Source organism: Micrasema longulum, unplaced genomic scaffold (assembly GCF_059751315.1).
Source record: "Micrasema longulum isolate JH-2025_06_02 unplaced genomic scaffold, ASM5975131v1 h1tg000305l, whole genome shotgun sequence".
Lineage (NCBI taxonomy): Eukaryota > Metazoa > Arthropoda > Insecta > Trichoptera > Brachycentridae > Micrasema > Micrasema longulum.
This window is the reverse complement of record NW_028277509.1, coordinates 347,860-368,352: the sequence shown is the minus strand read 5'-3', so window position 1 is coordinate 368,352 and position 20,493 is coordinate 347,860. Positions and strand designations below refer to the sequence as shown.

Here is a 20,493-nt window from a genome sequence, read left to right as displayed (position 1 = left end):
ACCAGACAAACCAAGATCTTAAGTCTGGTCATGTCAAAAGCAGGCAGAACCGATGGGCATGCATGCAAGATGTATAAATGTGGAAGAAGCTAGGAATGTATTAATTAATTTATTTATTTATTAATTCAAAATTACACTAGTTTAAATAATGATGAACTTATTAAGGCTTTTTAGGCTATGCCCGTGTCAAGCCACAATAAATAACATAGATAAAAATAAATACAATAAATAAAAATCATAGTAAAATTAATTAGATTCAATTATAATGACATAGAATAACAATCTTTGTATGCCAGGATAGACGTGTGTGGCGGTTCATCCTCTCTGTCTACCCCTTCGGTAAATGGCGTGATGGTACTAGTAGTGATAAAAACCATTATTCCTTGGTTTTTTTATATTCTTGTATTTATCAAACTTTTTATGTCCAACGTAGCATATTCCACTACCTAAAATTTAAAAATAAACCTAAAAAAGGTTTTTTTTTTATTTCCATTTTTTCCCAGTATCAACATCAAAACATGCACACTTATAAATGTTTAGTTAGAATAAGAAACATTAGGCACTGAAGGGTTAGTAACATTTCTATGTAAAATAATAATGCTTGAAAACTCCAATGAAATATACAGTTAAATCCAGAACCAATAAAACCGATAAATCTCCTTATCCTTATTCGGCAGTCACGCTTAGAGAATTACATTTTTTCTTCCGCGAGTGGACATGGGATATTCTTTTAGAGTTAGGTATGTCGAATAGATTATTTATTTGCGCAAAAACTAGATGCTGTGTTCCAAGGAGGTATGCTTTGGCGGTAGGTTTATATCCGATGTTCAGATTGATGTTATTGTAACGTGTCTGCATTAATAAAATCGAGTCTTCAGCCTACAGTTTGTTTTAGGTAAACATATAAATTCACTCGTCACCCTATTATGATAATAATTTCAGAGATGTAAGTTTCGTCTCAGGGGGTCCCGTTCCGACGTTCCGTTGTCATCATCATCATCGGAGCCCTGTCCATACCCGATGGTGCATTGGGCGCTGAATTTTTCTTCTTGCGGTGCCTTGTCAGGTCCCCACGACGTTGGCGATCACTACAGCGAAAGCATCTCGGTCCTGCGCTACTCCTGTGTTCCGCAGCCAGGATAACTACTTATTGGATATAATCGCCATAGTGATTCCTGGGAAAAGATGACCAGAGTGGTTTCCCGTTGCCTTTTCTGGTGGAATTTTATGTCGCGATTACCTTCCCTTAGCTGGTTGGTTTTAGTTTTGAAGCGCCAGAAGCCCGTCTTTCATCCTCTCGTTGTCTGCTGTGATCATACCATTATGAGTGTAATTCCATTGCCTAGGGTTCGCGACGTGGACGTTAACGAGTAGGACTAGTCAGTAGTGTTGCCGGTGGAATGCATCTGGGCGTTCGCAGCATTTTATAGAATCACACCCTCCATCAAGATGTGACTCACTGCGACCCTACTGACAGCTTGAATCCTACTAGCATATATCGATGGTACATTAAATCTGGCGTATATCGACCATTTGTTACATGAAGATAAGGTGATCAGTCTTACGCTTCAGGTTCCAGTCCAGGAACATAGAATATTACATTACAAGCCCCACCCACCTACCCGGATCCATTTTAAAGGTCTTGTGGCCTCTTTTTAGATCCACACATTACAAAAACATTTTTTTTAGCTGTAATGAACGGTAATTTATTTTTTCGAAAATTCTTTTTAACTGCTTTCAATGCCCCTATCGCCGTCAGAGCAACTTAAGTATATACAGTAAATCCCTTAATCTAATTTTCCCAATTCTGACGGTGATAGGGTATGTTAGTTCATTAGCTTATTAGTAAACCGAAGAAACAAGTCCGGTCGGGAGAACCCAAACCATTACCGTTATGGAACATCGCTGTGAAAAATTCACCTTTTTAATAAATATTTTATGTCGACCTTCCTAGGAATCGAACCCGGGGCCTCAAGCAAGGTAGGCGAACGCGCCAATCACACTACGAAGCGGATATATCTCCACTCGATTTTTTATTCAGGACTTTTACCAGAGAGAAGCCATCGAGTCGAAAGCGCTCTCCCATATTTTTTTCTAATTCTATATAACACACATAACTATGTGTATTCTTAATCCGCTCGGACACAACCGTTCCGTTGTGTACCGCCTTTTCTTTTTTTGCCTTACTAAAAGTTGTAAATAATTCCATTAAATACTATTTTGTATTAACAGTTAAAAAACGTATGCACGTGAATGTAAACTGTCCCAACATCTATGCTTGTCGGTAAAAGTTTAACGACTACTTTAGCAACTTTCATACGAAAAATCGTTAGTCGTATCGACATGTAAGGTTTCGGTCATGATTGAGAGGCTGACCATTGATAGAAAAAAAAAATAACACATCACTTTACCGATTTAATCAACTTTTAAGCGAAAAAAGTAAAATGTCACGAATTGAAAAGTATAATATATAAATGAACGTATTTATATTTTTCTCGGTCTAAAAATAGAAAGTTAGTTTTTTTAAAATCAACCAACGATAAGAGAGTCGTGGAAGATTTACAGTTAAGTTACCGTTAACGGAACAACCGGCGAACTGACCGAGAGGAAGCAGAAAAGAACTTGTGACGTCTCACGGGGAGTAATTTCAGAAATACAAAACTTTAAAAAAATCATGGCGATGATACATAACTTTTATTTCTAATTGTCTTAGTTTAATAGTCTATTAACAAATAAAAAAAAACACCAAACTGCTTCATTGGAAAATAGAATCGATGCACTTTAATTTAACAATTTTTTCATGAAAAAGACATTACGAGTTTTCCTGATATTATTTAAAGCCCGAGAGTAAGATATTAATGGACAGGCTGATAAATGTAATATTTACGTAGGCGTACAACAGAAACTGCCTTCATCATAATTTACTTAGGTATGTGAATTAAAACTTGCGCTGGGAACTTTTTCACACGATGAACTGGTAAAAAGCATAGATCACGCGCGCCTTGGCGAACACCTGTGCTCGGGGCAGATGACTGCATCGCACATAGCCACAGCCAGGTACCGGGTAGGTACCTGCCCCACAGTCTGAGCAAGAATCGGAACGCGGCCGGACGTGTGAACGAACTTCATTTAATATAGGTATTTTTAAATATCGATCACGCGACGGTAAGCACCCCGAAAAACTGAAGAAAATTGTGAAAACGTGCCGTATTTTGGAATGCGTACGAATTTTAAAAAGTGAATTGCGAAAATTTTAACATGGTTTAGAACAGGCACTGAGAATTAAATGTATTAAATAATATCTGTGATAATAATAATATCTCTAGTCGTAACAATAATTTAATACTGTTTTTCAGAAGTAATTATAGGATAGTGCAAAACCATGTAGTTATTGTTGTACACAGTACGGTACCTATGATGAATTTTATATTTCAATATACATAATGAAAATAAATTTACGGATTTAAATTTATTCAGGACTAAGGTAAATTATTGAATGATTTTTATTTTACTTTTTTTGTCATTGGTTCATATATTTAATATACAAATAGATGATCCATCTTACGCTTCATGTACCATTCCAATAAACAATTATTTTGACTGATTTTGATAAAATTATAAATAAAGTTATCAATGAAACTTTACGGTTTAGTTCGACTTTTTTATTTTTTTGACCAACTGATAACTTTTTTTATAATTTTATCAAAATCATTAACTATGGAGTTTTATCTAGAAATATCACAAAAAATCAAAATTATTTTTACTATTGATAAACAGGGCTATGTATAGCGTGTGAGCTCGCCAATATATGACCGTAAAATTTTTATTGTCTTTGAATTTCCTAGAGTTTTAACCATCGAAAAAAAAGAAGATTGCAAATAAAATCAACAGACAATGAAAATTTGATGTGTATTATTTTAATAGATTGTTTATAACAGAAAAATACATAGAGAAATATGCATTTTTATTTTTTGTAATAAAACAGTCTAGTAAATTCGAATAAATAAAAATACGCTTTATATTAACAATATTAATTAAAATGCAAAAATAACATTGAATACTTGAAAAATAAATATTACTGAGTGTTACAAACATAATTTAAAAAACGGATAGCGATTAAAAGTAAAAACTATCTTTAGTTTAATTCTTATAGCGATAAATACATAAACATTATAAAACAGGAGTTATACAAATACAAAAATAATATTGTAACAAGGTGGCTACCTACACGGTTAAATTTCGAAACACCACGCAATTTCTTATCTCGGCTACGCTATGTAAAATGAAAAAAAATATTTAAATTAATAATTTCATCACGTCATGAAGTCGCCCCTGGGTAGCGCCTGCTAACGTTAATCAACAAAAACATCCTCGTTTTAATTACAATATTTCGGCTACGCCATGAATCTCTTTTTTTAAATAATTTCTCACGTCACAAAGTCGCCCCTGGGTAGCGCCTGCTAACGTCAATCAACAAAAACATCCTCGTTTTAATTACAATATTTCGGCTACGCCATGAATCTCTTTTTTTAAATAATTTCTCACGTCACAAAGTCGCCCCTGGGTAGCGCCTGCTAACGTCAATCAACAAAAACATCCTCGTTTTTCTAACAGTATTTCGGCTACGCCATGAATTTCTTATAAAAAATGTCAAAACGTCACAAAGCCACTCTCTGAGTGTCGCTACTGACATCATTTACAAAAACATAATTATTTGTGCTTTTTTCAGGTACGCAACATTTTTTTTAAATACACCTACCTAACCGATAAAATACCATTAGTAATTAAACCAAGGTGTGCTTTAAAGTTCCGTATGGCCAAATAATATTATTTATTATTAGAATATTATTGACATGTAGTTCAAGCATTGCTGCATTCACGTTGCTTTACTTCTGAGAGCTCAACTGCTATGTTTTTCTATGGTTATGTTAATGTCATCTGTCATGTATTGGCGAGCTCACAGGCTATACTTACGCCGATAAACAATATTTTTTAAAAAATGTATTGGGTGCAAACAAAAGTCATGTCCTTTTTTTTCCTAATGAAGATTACAAGAGGACACAACAAAAATAATGTAGCACATTAGTCAATAATGTATTCTCCTTCATTATTTTACAAAAAAATAGTTAAAAATTCATAGTATCTTCACCCTATACTGCGCCAATATCGCGAGCAGCTTTGGCATCTTTATTCCCTCGATTGAACTCGAACAGAATAAGTTGTCGAAAATGCTCATTTTCGTCTACTTAAAATTCCATTTTACGTCTTGTAATTTAGTTATACGATGTCAGTATGTATGTATGTATGTTCATTATCATATTTTATACCTTTTGCACTATTTTTATATAACTGTATTTTTTTTCTTACTCTTTAAATTTATTTTATTTTTATTTACTTTATTTTTATTACTATATATTATCCATAAACATATAATTAACAATAGTCCAGAAGCCGCATACGAGCATCAAACAGAAGGGGACTAAACTACTCATAAATGAGCAGTTTTACGTTATGACTCATTAGTTTCATTGTAGACGTCGCTCAGTACGCAACTCCTGATTTGAATTCAACAATGCCGTGTTGTGTCCTTTTAAAGTGTAGAAATAATGCTTGGATCTTAAAGAAACGGGATGGGATTACATTTCATTGTAATTAGCAAATGAATGTGTAAGTAGCAAATACATTACTTAAAAATTTAATTATTTTTTCATCTGTCAGATTGTCGAAGAAAACAATATGCACATTTCGTTAGTGTTACCAGGGTAGTTAACTTTTTTACCCTACTTTGTTCATCTAATGAGAGAACTAATTAAAATTAGACCTTGAATTAAACAACTCTGTGGTAGACATTTGAGCAACATTATCTTTAAAACATCAAATATTATTTAACATGATATAAAAATATCAGTTTTATGTAAAATAAAATTTGTTTTATATTTTAAGTTTAAAGTTCATTAATTCAATTACTCTTATTAAATGACCCTTTACTTAACTACTATGTTATGTCAATCAATTTTTCCGCGTGTACAATAAAATTTTAGAGAAATTAACAGATTCCTTTTTTTTTTTACCTTACATTTGTGTTATGATTATATTTTTTCCTATCGTGCAACATCACGCGGTGACATCACGAATGCGCGCGGTGAAAGTGAAGCATAGTGGGGGGATTTTTGGACACAGTCCAATGTATTCAAATATGATTCTACGCTCCTTCTGGACTATTCTTAATTCTATGTACATATATGTATTTTTATTTTTTTTTACTGTGGAAAATTTATATCTACTGTTTTCACAATTTAGTTTACATATATTCTCATTTTTGTATGCAATAAATGTAAAACGTGTTATTGTTTTCCCAAATAAATAAAATAAAATGTGTAACGTAAAAGAAAACAATTTTTGTAGTGCAAAAAATTATCTTTTATATGATTTAAAAACTTTTACCATTTTGTTTTCACTTTTGGCGCTCATTTTAATTTGGAAAAAATAGACCCAACCTAATACTTTCTTTTTTTGGAGAATATATAATATGTATTTAATTGTTGTCAATGTTATTACGATTTAGAAAAAGACATAAAGTTGATGATGATGACCAAATCATTGTAGGCAAAAATTGAATTCACCCCCAGTTTATTAATATTGAAAACCGGCCATAGCAATGACAGGGTATAAGCTTTATACACTGTACACGTCGAAACTTCCATATTTTCTTCTTTAAAAGGTTTACCTTTTCCGTTGAAAAAGGCACCCATCTATCTATTAAAATAGAATCGAGTCAATTACCCAAATGGAAATTGAATCCGAGGCCTCATTACGTGTTATCAAAACGCACTACGCATTACGCTACAATAATGTGCTTTTATTGTTTTTTTTTCCATTTCATGTGGTAAAATGCAAGACATCTTTATCATTTTACCTTCCGTCAGCCATATACATAATATTGTGGTTCCGGGCTAAATTCCTGACACTACTTCGCCAATAAGCGAATCAACGTATTTTAAATTCCAAGTGTTAACACGTATGCTAATACAAGTTTTTTAAATTAAAAAATATCCACCAAAAGTAAATCAAAATGGAAAAATTATATTTTTAATCAAACATTTTACTTAATTGTTATTGAATATTTGCAAATAACCACTTACCGACTTTTCTATGTCTACCGGATTCGAGACGTACCTGTCTCTTTGTCAGGACACCAATTAAACCAACATGCAAAACCCACTATACACCTTCACCATAGTTGTTATTTTTTTTTTTTTTCAAAAATACCCTTACATGCACTGATGAGTTTAGGAAAATATTTTATGTAGTGAAAAAAAAAGTATTTTTTCAACTATTTCTCCCACAACATAAAATAAATACTTTCATTAATTAATCATTAATCTTTCTCCGTCTTTCTCTATTTCTGCATCCATCAACATTCGCATCGTAAATTATTTTATCCGCCCTTTCGCTGTCCATTCGCTCTGCATGTCCAAACCAACGCAAAGCTCCTTTCTTGATTGTGTCGATAATGTATTATTTAATTTAATTAAAAGCCTTCATAATATTAATTAAATTGTGGTAGAGGAGGACTCAATTACCATTTTCTAATAGTGAGTTATTTAGAGCTCGTAGAAAATGACCCCCAAAATTGAAATATTTGGTAAATTACAAGGACGCAAATACTTTTTTTTCCTTTTTTTAAAAAAAAACCTCTGATCTTAATTTGTAAGACCTAGACTACCACGAGATCATAACGCAACTTTTTTTAGTATAGTTAAAACAGATGTTTTATGGAACATTTAAATATTTTTTACCCCTTCATTAAATTTTACAAGTCTCAGATTTTGCTTTCGGCGTTTGTTCGGAACTATTACAAAAAAATCATGGTGTGAAATGTGTAGTTAATTTTATTTATAATATAGGATCTGTCGGGCCCTGCCATCCTCCGCCCCCCTGTGGAGAGGTGTGCCCGGGTCGCCCTGCGTCCCACCGGGACCCGAGCCCCGAGCCGTCTCTCGACTCCGAGGTCAGTAAAAGGAATCCCCCACAACTTTTATTTTGATTTATCTAGTTTTTGATATTTATAAAATACTTTAAGTACAGATTTAATCGAAAAAATATGCTTTTATATTTATTTTTCGAATAAAATCCTATGATGGAGCATTTGTTTATTTTTAGTCAGTTATTGTGCCAAGTTTTACGATTCAATGATTCAGTGGGGTTGCAATTCATTAATAATTACTACGCGCGTAATGAAATATTACAAGTTTTACGTATAATCTATGAAATTGGAAGACGACTTGAAACGGCGACTGACGAGAGACAGAGTTGAAGGCGAATGATGCAGGAGGCCAAAGCTCGACATGGGCTGTAGGCTGTAGCGCCATCCGAAAGAAGATTAGGAAATATTACGTATTTTTTAATCCAATGGTCTAACAAAGTTTTTCAATTATTTTTCTTACATCAGGGCAAGAACTCGACAGGCGCCGTGGCACAGTTGGTTAGACGAACAACTGTGCAACTGGGAAGTGGGAGCTTTGTTTTATAATATGGTGATTTTTTTTCAAATTTGTAGTTGCTTGATGGAATTATGCTCAGGGGATAAAGGGTAGATGCCAGTTAAATACTGGAAATAAAGCGACTATTTCATATTAATCTAATCCATTTTAGATGATCTAAAAAAGTTTAAGCTATTTACATTACGCAGGTTCCTTTATATTTATAAGTTGTTTTTAATGTCCTAGAGGTTCGAAACCTTACAAACTATTTAAGCTTTTTACATTACGCAGGTTCCTTTATATTTATAAGTTGTTTTTAATGTCCTAGAGGTTCGAAACCTTACAAACGTTCTATCTTAAAACGTTATTTACTGACATGCATCTTTTATATCCCATACACTGTTGTACCTTTTATATGTTATTTTAGCCAATTATTCGTCCCATAGTAAATCCATATAGGACTTTGGTCCCATGCCTCAAAAAATGACAAATATAGCGCTGTGAATAATTAAAAAATATATTTTAAAAATATATTGAATACGAAGACACGTTATTACCAGGAACGATCCATGTCTGTGAACTTGAACTTATGCTTCGTATCAAACGGTGGATTAATCAGCTCGTGTGCATGAAGAAGATGCGTGAATCTACAAGAAGCGAGGTCTGCTTGTAAATAAAATAATGTGGCGTTTTATTATCTGCTTACTGCCGTATGTAAGGATCTGTTTCTGCGTGAGGGATACCCGGCTCTAGCGCGCTGTAGATTGGCTAAATAATGGCGCTTCTTCTTCTAGTGCCTTGCCAGGTCCCCCGACGTTGACGATCACCACAGCGAAAGCATATGTATCTGTCCTGGGCTAATTTTACATTTCGCAGCCGAGACGACTGCTTATTGATGTACTCGCCATAGTGATTCCTGGGAAATGATAACCAGAGTGGTTTCCTGTTGCCTTCTCTGGTGGATTTTTCTGTCGAGATTACCTTCCCTCAGCTGGTTGGTTTTGGTTTTGAGGCGCTCGCCTTTCCTTTGTTACACAGTGTGTAAAGTGACCACTTAAACCAGCCAATGAAAGGTCAAAAGCCCTGTAAATACCTAGACTTACATATTAACATCTCAAAAATGTTTTTCCTCTCTGTTGAAATAAATTTGAATGTTCGTTATTGTTTATTGTGATCGCTTAAATGCTTTGCACGTTTTTAAGCACGTCGATAGTTATTTTTGATTGAGCTACAGAGTGGTTTCTCGTTGACTTCTCTGGTGGATTTTTCTGTCGGGGTTACCTTCCCTTAGCTGGTTGGTTATGGTTTAAGGAGTTTAAGCGGAAGCAAATTTGTAAAAACATTTATCTAATACCTACATCACACCCCCAGAAGTACACTGTCGTAAGTTAAAATTTGGTTGTTTTGAGTTATGGATGCAGTTTAACCACATATTTGTTTCTCTTTCGTAGAACACTCACGTATCTCTACGTTTTTTTTCGCGCTCGAGACATACCACAAACTTCAATATTCTTTTAAACCAATTAAGTAAAATATCGGGAAGAACGCCGTAATTATTATGCTACAGTGTTTTTCCTGTATTTTAACAGTCAAATAAGTAAAGACCACAGTAAATATTAAGAACTATAATATCAATATATGTATACTAAGTGAGGATATTCATAAATTTTCAGGAGTCTGTCTTTGCGAGAGACATACCACAGAGTAGGTACTTCTGGGGGTGCGACATTTTAAATATTATTTTTGTTTAAAATCTACAGAAATGGAATTATATGCGAAAAACTCATTTAAGAGCCAGCGGCGTTTGTTCGAGGCCACGATCCTACTTTGGCTATTATGTTTATAATTTTTCAAGTCTACGAACTCCTCAACCTAATGATGGATTTATTGAAAATAATATTTTGTTATGTGCTATCTACGTGTGATTGATTATGGTAATTAATTTAAGAACAATATTTGTTCAGGAAAATGAACCTTCAATCTTTTTTTAACCCTTATACTGCTAAACAACGATATATCGTTGTTGTTAATCCCTATCATAAAGTTCTAACTAGACTGATGCTGACGTCATAATCCCCAAAAGGGTAAATGAATTCGGGAACTGCTTGTTGCACTTAACCGTCAGTGGTATAAAACATTTTCAAAACATAAAAATGACTTATTCGACGGGTTATTATTTAGTTTCGTACCTATTTCAGCCCTACGGAAAATTTTATACAAAAAATGTTTTCTTACGCACTGTAAAAAATTTAAGCATTAAATTGTACGGCAAAGTTTCTTGAAAATGAATAAAAAATCATTAAAAATATTTTAATGAAAACGAACTACTTTGAACGACGTCACTTGTTCATATGAATCAATCAATGATAAGAGGGTTGTGTAAGATTTCCGGTTTGCTAATCGTCAATGGACCAATCAACAGAACTAACCGAGAAAAAGCGGAAGAGAACTTGCGACGTCACACGCGGATTAATGTCAGAAATACAAAACTTTAAAATATCGTAGCGCTGATAATACGATACATAAAAATTGAAAAAAAAAGCTTTGTCTGTTAACATTTTTTTTTTAAAACCTCTAAACATCCTCATTATAAATTTACTTATGTTGTTTAAATTCGCAGTGCTTTTAAGAAAAGAGAAACGACTAAACACGGGAAACTTCTAGCTAGTCGGGACCTGAAACTGAACTTTTTTACATTCCAAAAACAGTGAAATAAAAAATAAATCAATGTTAATAGTTAGATTTTTAATCACTTATATGATATTTGAGGAAAATAATTATATTTGGTGTTTTCCCCGCTATTAAACCCGAGTCAGTGATTACGAAAATATTGATGTACTTCCGTAATGAATAACTAATTGAATACTTTACCTTTAATATAATAACTCTTATCTAGTGAGGTCCCTATATCACCGGAAAACCCCATAATTAAGAATATAAACAAATAAGTAAAGAGCCATAAAACATAAAAATAATTCACCATGGAACCTAATGATTGTCAATTAGGACGTTTGAATATAAAAAAAATCATTTGTTAATTTATTATAATGGGTACCCACAGTAATGGGAAATCAAAATGTTTTAGCTGTTCATTAGGTAGTAATTATTACTCTACTAACAAAACGTAATTATTACCATACAAACTCTATTCTACAAACAAAACGTAAATGAGGTATATCAGCTCGATATTGATCCAAAAATACTTCAGAAAAAACTTCTTCGATTTCGTGCTCTTCGTAAGAGTCATATTATAAATTATTATCACAACCACTTAAAAAAATATCGTTATTGTCATATTCACTTTCGGAATAGGTTGAGCTGCTAAGCCCCCGAGTTTCTCGGCGAGGTACTATTATTTCTTTATCACTTTCACTATCCGTTATCATTTTGAATTATATATTTTGTAAATTTATTCATAATAAAAAGGACGCTTTGCAGAGTTAAATTGTTAATTAGAGTAACAAAGTAAGATTAAAAATATATATAAATGTAAAAAATATGTAATTTACCACAGCTGTTTGTAATTTCGGCAACTGTTGTCTATCTCGCTCAGTCCATTATGCGTGAACTAGCTATTATCGAAACGGAATATTTTTCTTAGAAGAAATATCAATTTGTGAGACAGTTGTACAAAAACATATTTTTTTTAAATTTAAATTATATTATAACAACTACCAAGAAATAATATCACTTCTTTGTACATTTACCGGTTACCTTTAGGTTTCAATCTAAATAACTCCCTACAAACATTTAGACATACTCAAAATATTGTTGATTAAAATAACTTGCATAAAAAATTTAAAGTAATTTTAGGCATTACCTAGGAGGTGAAATAATTTATCCAGATGAAACTTACCGACATCAATAAAGGTTTCAGCTCTTTTAGTTTGCAAAAGTCAACAGATGGAAGAGTTGAGGTAATGTAAAAATAATCATGAATATGTATGTGTAGACATACCCAGAATAGTGAATATCTCGCAGTGTGTAAAGTGGTAATTTAAACCAGCCAATGACAGATCATAAGTCCTGTAAATTTCCCTTGGCAAAAATGTTTTGCCTCTCTGTTGCAACAAATTTCAAGATATATTTTACTCAATTTTTGTTTAAATGCATTGATGGAAGTGGTAGGTTTGATAATTTATAACAGAGCACTTTGCTCCGCAATTAACAAAAAAACTATAATAATTATTTCGTTTCAATAATAACAATGCGCCTTGAGATTGCAGTACGAGATCAGTTTGTTTGTTTTTATTTTCAATTAAGAAAGGGTTTACAACCGCTGTACGAAAATTGTCTATTTGCGGCACGAGTTGTCCATCTTGCTCACTCCATTAGGCTTGAATTAGATATTTATGAAATGGAAGATTTTTCTTGGAATTGCTATTAATTGATAAAACAGTAGTGTGTTTGGAAAACAACGTATTCGATAAAATATTTTTGAAATGTATAAATAAGAGGATTTCTGATTAGATTCTTGAAAAACTGCGTAGCAGCGTAAGGGTTAATGATTATTTTCATTCCGTTTACAAACAAGAATCCGACTGGAATCGATTTCGTTATTTTCTTTATTTTTTGTCTCCGTCAATATTATTGGGAGGGAAAATAAGTAAACAGCACGTGTATAAACAATAATAAGTTCACAATTGGAGGAAAGAAGTTATCCAACCTGAGATATGCTGATGAAACCACACTTATTGCATCGTCAGAGATTGAAATTAAAGAACTAATTGAACGAATCGATGCAGCAAGTTCAGACCTGGGACTCTCAATGAATATAAGCAAAACTAAGCTTATGATCATTGATCGAGAATAAGCGGAAGAGAACCTCTGATGTCACATGCGGAGTAATTTCAGAAATACAAAACGATAAATATAAATCAGTTTAAACTTTCTAATTGAAATAACGTCGACTTTTAGTGAAAACAAAAAAAGATGAGAATGCTTACTGTCAGCCATAGAATTATAAATAGTAAAATCTATGCTGTCAGCCATTTTTACAACATTTGTAAACAGAAGAATGATTATAATTTATATAATCATTGAGATTGCTTCAAAAGCGCAAGACATGTTTTAAAATTTATAAAATAAATTACATCGAAAATAAATGTTTTTGATACAAATTTATATGCAATACATCTGATGCAGCACCGCGTCGCGCTGTTCCGTTTTAATATGTTCAAAACAAACGATTATTAGCATTGTAAATAATCGTGTTGCGTATCAATGCCAGTACTGGTGGATTTTTTAAAGCTGGCGCTTTCGCAATACTTACACAAACGCATTGTGTAGTATCTGTGAATAAGCTCATGGTATGACATCGCACGGCATACGCATTATGGAAATAATCTCTGTCTCCCTCGCGCTCAGACGCGCTCATTAGCGTGACATAGTCAACTATTACTTTGTTAGGTGCTAATGATATGGTAATAAAATATACACAGGATGCTTCAGCGTTCGTCCGAGTTTCGCTGCCATTCTTAATAGTAAAAAAAGAATAATATGTACGAATATTAAGTTACGGATTAAAAACAGTGGTTTATAAATATGTAGGTATTTTCATTTAATCAAATCATGAATAGGTCGATTATGTAGTGATGGCGCTTTCGCAAAACTTACACAAAAATATTTTTAATGTACAGAATACTGATTTTAAGAATCTTGATGTTATATATTGTTATATTAAATATTTTAAAAAATCTCTTTTGGATTAGAGCGGAAAAAATTATTACTTAAGAAAATGCCATATATTTACGAGTTTTTATTTACAATAAATCTTGTTATTTATAAACAATCTACACAATTTCGCATTCTAGGTCTAGAGTAAGCATGTTTTTAATTTAAAATTTTTTGTTCATAATAAGAATATTTAATACCGTGTAATTAAAATGCACAGTGCAAATTATATTAGAGAAAATATGTATTCACACTTATTGATAAACCATAAAGATAGCATATTAGGTTAAAATTTAATGTACCATTTTTTAAATCAACACCCTGTAGATTTTAAATGCGTTTGTGTGAGTTTTGCGAACGCGCCAGCTTTAATTAAACAACCAGTACTACATACGTAGTCCTATGTTAAAATGTTTAAAATATGTTCCTCAAAGGTCATGAATAAAGTAAAATGGATTAAACGTCACAGGTACAAAGCTTTTCAATAATGTTTACATAAGTAGATATGTATTTTGGTTCGTACAGAACACATTATTGTTTATCTAAAATCGTTAAAATGTTACTTTATTATTATCATTACTCGCTCAGGTACTTAATTTGCATAAGATTAAAAATAATTAATATCCTGTACGTGTTCTTTTATACGAAACATTTTATAAAATGGCGATCATTACTTCCAGTTCGTTTCTTGGGAAGCGGGTTTGCAAAAATGCGTCTTATTGATTATTAAGAAACGTAATGGGGATGGGCCCATCTCAATTTTCGCAAAAAACCTTACCTAAGTACTTTTAATGCAGTAACAAAAGTAAATCGAGCTGTTATTATTTAATAAATTTGGTTATAAATGCATGAAAAATTTGAGATAAGCTTAAGAATGTTCAAATCAAGAAGTATGGAAGGAATTTAAAAATGAATTAACAATATAATCTTTACCATTACCTATTTTAATTACGCGACAGTGGAATTTTTAATACTAGCATATTTAAAAAATATATGGTTGTCTCTTTTTTAAGTTATTATTATTATTGTGTTTAGATGCAAAAATTGTGTTACACGTACACAGAATATATATCTTTTAAATATATTTTGGTTTCCGTTTCATCTATTTTAAATGTCTTTTTTTTATAAGTCATAAAAATTGCAGATAATGGTACCTACATTTTTTAAACCATATATCGGTTCTATTTATTATAATTTTAGTAATTATGTTAATCACCATCTAATTCTTAGATGGAGGTTTTTTTGTATATTTTAAGTAGAGCTTACAAAATGCTGGGCTTCATTTTAAGAATTTCCAAACCTTTTTAAAAACCAAGCACATTAAAAACTTTATACAACACTTTTGTACGCAGTAACTTGGAGTTTGCATCCGTTGTGTGGAACAAACATAGAAAGGATTAAAAATGTTCAACGAATTTTTTTTACATACCTAGATTATAAAAACAATAAAACGCTTTGCACTTACAGCCAATCCGCTAAACAAAATGAATTTCTTACCCCTGAAAATAGACGCACTATATCTGAATTATGCTATTTATATAAATTATTAAATAATAATGTAGACTCTTTTAACCTACTCTCCAAAATTAATCTTAATGTCCCATTTCGCGTGACAAGAAATAAGTATTTATTCCATCTGCCAGTCTGTAGCATTAACTATGCAAAACACTCTTTCCTCTATCGTTCTTGCTCTAACTATAATGCTTTTTTTATCTATTGATATATTTAACACGCCCCTTAATTTATTTTTAAATAAATTAAGGGGCGTGACTCATTCTTTCTGGCTGCGGTACGATCCCACTTGCTATTTAACGATGCTCACGCTTACACACACCTGAACACTTAATCCCACACAAAACACACAAACACACCTATACACTTACTCTCATACACATACACATAAACACACCCTTTTGTTGTACCACAATTGAATACGTATGATTTTTATTTAGAAACTTCGCTGGTCTGTCTTTAAACCGTAATTATATCACTGTCGCCTGTTTGTTTCTGTAAAATAAATAAAGATCTAATTTAGCAAATTCAAGTAATCATTTTAATTAATAAGATTACTTTTATTAAAATGTTTTCGTAGTAAAACTACCAGCAGGTTGTATGTACATAGTGTGGTAGCGTGCTTCAAGAGTATGCGGTTCACCAGAGTACCTACGCATCGATCATTCTAGAAAAATTGGAAAACCTAGAACGTTTTAGTACAATTTTGACAGTCCTCGCGAGTGCATGTGCTGTATTCATGACGATCTGAAAATATTGGCAATATTCTAATTTTAGGGTTAAATTGTGATTTTGGCCTACTGGAATTATACGCAAAAAAAAAACTTTTCATTTATTTATTTAGATATTAATGTAAAGTAAGTGACTGAATAGGGAAATATCACGTACTACGAATACCGATTAAAATATATGAAATATTTAGAATAAATAATTGTTTTTTCAAAATCAATATGGATATTGCGGAGAAATATTTTCATATATAACTTTAAAAAGAAAATATAAAAAAATATGTCACTAGAAAAACGCGACATGCTTGGCATTGATAGTTGTGACGATGTTCTGTAAAAGTTTGAATGGTTTAAAACAAAGTTGAAAATGAACACGAATCGTGACGTATTAATATAACGTTTATAAATTCCGTTTTCGCGGAATTAAAAATTACAAGTATTTTTTATGCTACTTATTAGTAGCAATTTTTTTTTTTTCAATGGATTGTATTTTTTTCTTACTTTTTATCCCATATTACTTTTTTCGAAAAGTAATATTTCCCTATCCGGAAGCACAATCGACAATCTTTAACCAATTGGCAGCACTAAAATTATTTCTGATAAAATAGGCAAGTCTGCAAGAGTGCGCACGATATGAAGTTGCAAGAGCGCGCGTGCTTGAGTGTTTTTGGTTTTTTAATTAATTTTTAAAATTGTTTTTCAAGTTGTATACAATATTTTAGGATGTCTAAAAATAAAAGAAAACTGATATGATAAATTGTAGCATGGCCGCCGCGAAGAAATCCCGTAAACAACTAGAAGAAGAAAAAAGCAAAATACGTCTAGACGCTAAATAAATTAGATTTGTCAGAGCTGACTCTTGGTAAAGGATTTTCGATAAAATAATTTATGTCGCGACTTCCATGGGTTGATATATGTCCATCCATCATTGCTTTTATAACCACAAAAATTATCAGATGCCTCAAATCCAAAACGTCTTTTTCTTTTAGACCAAATATCTCCTTTGCCACGCTCGAAAAAACAAAGCCCCACCAAAAGAAGCATGAAATCACGAGTTCGTCAAAAAGCAATTTCAAATAAAAGTAGAAGGGAGAAAATAAATTAGCAAGCCTAAGATTTATACCAAAACGTTAAAAAACCCATAAACACCTCCAAAAAACAGGATTGAAAATATCCTGGATGCTTAAAATTCTACAAAGAGCCTATAATAGATGAATGGATTCAATGTGTATCATGCCTTGAATAGTGGCATAATAGGTGTATGACGTACTTTGGCATCGTGATATTTAAATGCGGTACATGCGATCGCTTTGTACAGTGCGTACTCTTGCCGAATCACCGAGCGTACTCTTGCAACATGGGTCTGCAAGAATAGGCAAAATGATTGATTTTGTATTGAAATTTTCTTTTGTTTTTCTGTAATTTAATAAGGGTTTCTTACAGCAAAAGTTGTAGTCTAATGATGAATCTATACTAAACGTTAAAAAAAATAATTTTAATGTTTTTTATATTACTAGATATAGACACAAAACCAAAAAGTCCGCACCCTTAGAGAACTCTACCCTACATTCGGTGGCAGATACCTACTTGTTTTATGTTAATGTAAAAAATAAGTAGGTACTAGGTACATGATATATTATTCCTAGATTATTAATTCTTTTGTATTTTATATTTGTTATGGTATGCTTTTACACCATTGTCGACCTGGTGGTGTAGTGGTCAGCGCATTTACCTACAATGCAAGAGGTCTTGGGTTCAATTCCCAACATGGTTGACATGAAATATAAATTTTAAAATGTGTTTTTACTTTAGAATCTTTTATAGTCCCTGGACTGGCACCTGAACCGTAATATTGATTATCTTACCTTCGTATAACAAAAATGATCAAGATGCTGCGATTGGTGCATCAATGCAGTGCCAATGCACCATTGGGCGTGGGAAGGAATGATGATGATACTTTTACATACTTAATTTCATTTATAACTTGATAGCGGATATTTTTTAAGATGGCAAAATTTATTTTGTTAGCTATTTTGAAATACCTACTATTTTTGCTCTTTTTTTTACCAAATCAGGAAGGAGGCTCAATCAGGAGATTTACAGGGCGGGCGTATATATGAATAAATAAATATACAATTGAAAATAATCTTCCATAGATTATTTTTTGCCAAGGAATCCTGTTTTCCTGCTTTGTTTCAATTATGGTTAAACATTACAAATTCTTATAAAAAGGTAATTGTCTACACGATATTCCTGTTTCCTGCGGCCATATTTCACGGAATCGTTCCATTATTCCGAGTATAAATAGGTTCGCGTTATAACAATTATGGACCTACTTCTCTATTTGTACCACTCCGCTTGTAGCTAAGCATCACTTATCGTATAATTATTTATGTCGCAACTTTTATGCTGATAAAAAAGATTAATCAGAAACGCGAAAAAAGTTCGTTATTATCGAGCTTTTCTTAGAAGTATGAAATCATGATGAAATGTTTCAGTCATTTTTTTATTAATTATGATTAAGGTCCAGATTTTAATCGGGTTGTGGTCCAGTGGCTAGAGTTGCGGACTCATGGATCAGAGGTCCGAGGTTTGAGGCCTACTCTACCCCAACTTGTTTTCCATTTTCTGATAGTGATCTATTTACAACTCGTTGAATCTATTTACAAACCAAAATTGAAATATTTGACGCTAATATTTCTGTGTCCTTTAAAACCAAAATGCCCAGATATGTAGGTATGTAATTTTGTAGGTATTTTAATCTGCAAAAATCAACTATGTAGATGAATTCAGAATCACAGCCCGGTAGATACAAAAAAACACGATAGACAACTATTGACATTTATTTCTTAAAATGTACAATTCAGCACTTACTGCCATTTACAATGTACATAGCTTATAAGCTATATATAATTAGGTAAAAAAACATAATAAAAAAGCACAATTGATTATCAATGTCCAAATCACAACTTATGACACCAAAACAATTATACGCTAAAACAATACTCAGTTACAGATTTAAAAAATACTCTTACTCAAATAAAAGATATAACCCCTACAATACATCACATACAAATAATACAATCACTAGACCCTCAACACAAAGACAACTTAAACAAATACAAACTAATACCACTTTCGGACAAAGGGATTTTGAGTATTATTCAATTAAAATCTATAACCTACTTCCACTATCTATTAAATCAATTGAAAACGAGAAAATGTTTAAAAAGGCTATAAAAAAATAGATAGTGGAGGTAAAAGTAAAATGAATTGTCTCATTCGCCCAAACCAATATTGAATGAACTGCTCCACAAGTGTATAGCTTATGTTAGGTTTTTGTTATTTTCATTATGTGTTTTGTAATATAAATAATACAGATGTACATAAATACCTAGTTTTGAAAACTGTCTGAATATTTTGTTAATTATCTCTGTTAATTAAGTTAGTCTTCTTTGTTTATTCTCAAATGTAAAAGCATTTAAAAAAAGTAAATTGTTAAGTGTCCTTGGGCACGGGTAACCCCCAGTGAGGTCAAATTATTTTTATTATTAATTATAGTTTATAAGAGAAAAATATAAATAAAATAAAATAAAATATAAACAATAGTAAACAAAGACGAATAAGTCACTAATACACATTATGATACCTACATAAAGAGGAAGAGTCTTAAACTGGTAATTCCAGCATGGAAAAGATCCACCTCTCTCGGTAGGCTGTTCAACAGACCAATCATTCTCCCCACAGGCATCAACGGCGGTAAATTTGTCCTGCCTTCTGGAAGAACAATGTGTTGCCTAGCTTTTAAATAGTTGCTCGAACATATAATTTTATGCGCTCCAAAATGTTGGGATTGTTATTAACCCGTTCAGAAGTTTAAACCCCATCATAAACAAGGCAATGCCCCTTCTGACCCGCAAACTCGTGGTACCAAGCATACCTTAAAGGAACAATGATAGTTACTGCAATGGGTAGTATCCATACTCTTTCATGTAGAGGTAAAGAATAAACTTATTCTGGAGAAAGAAAATAATTATTCGTTCATTTAAAAATCTTTTGCTAGCATCATTATTATTTCATGTACATTTGTAAAGTAA

General features: G+C 32.2%; 1 protein-coding gene across 4 annotated transcripts in view; it reads left to right on the top strand.

Annotated features, from left to right (window-relative positions):
- LOC148282697 (uncharacterized) overlaps window positions 1-20,493 on the top strand; it is a 75,960-nt gene that overhangs the window by 48,692 nt on the left and 6,775 nt on the right. Inside the window, exons 1-3 of one of the 4 annotated variants that reach the window (XM_088224701.1) lie at window positions 3,139-3,165; window positions 3,357-3,484; window positions 7,908-8,011. The exons of 1 other annotated variant lie outside the window; for it this stretch is intronic. Coding sequence is in view for 1 of the 3 variants with exons in the window: in XM_088224700.1 (XP_088080826.1) it covers window positions 7,908-8,011 (104 nt within the window). In the remaining 2 variants the exon portion in view is untranslated. Of the gene's footprint in view, window positions 1-3,079; window positions 3,485-7,907; window positions 8,012-20,493 lie in introns of those variants that run through there. 2 more of the 4 variants (XM_088224703.1, XM_088224700.1) reach the window with 2 other exon arrangements.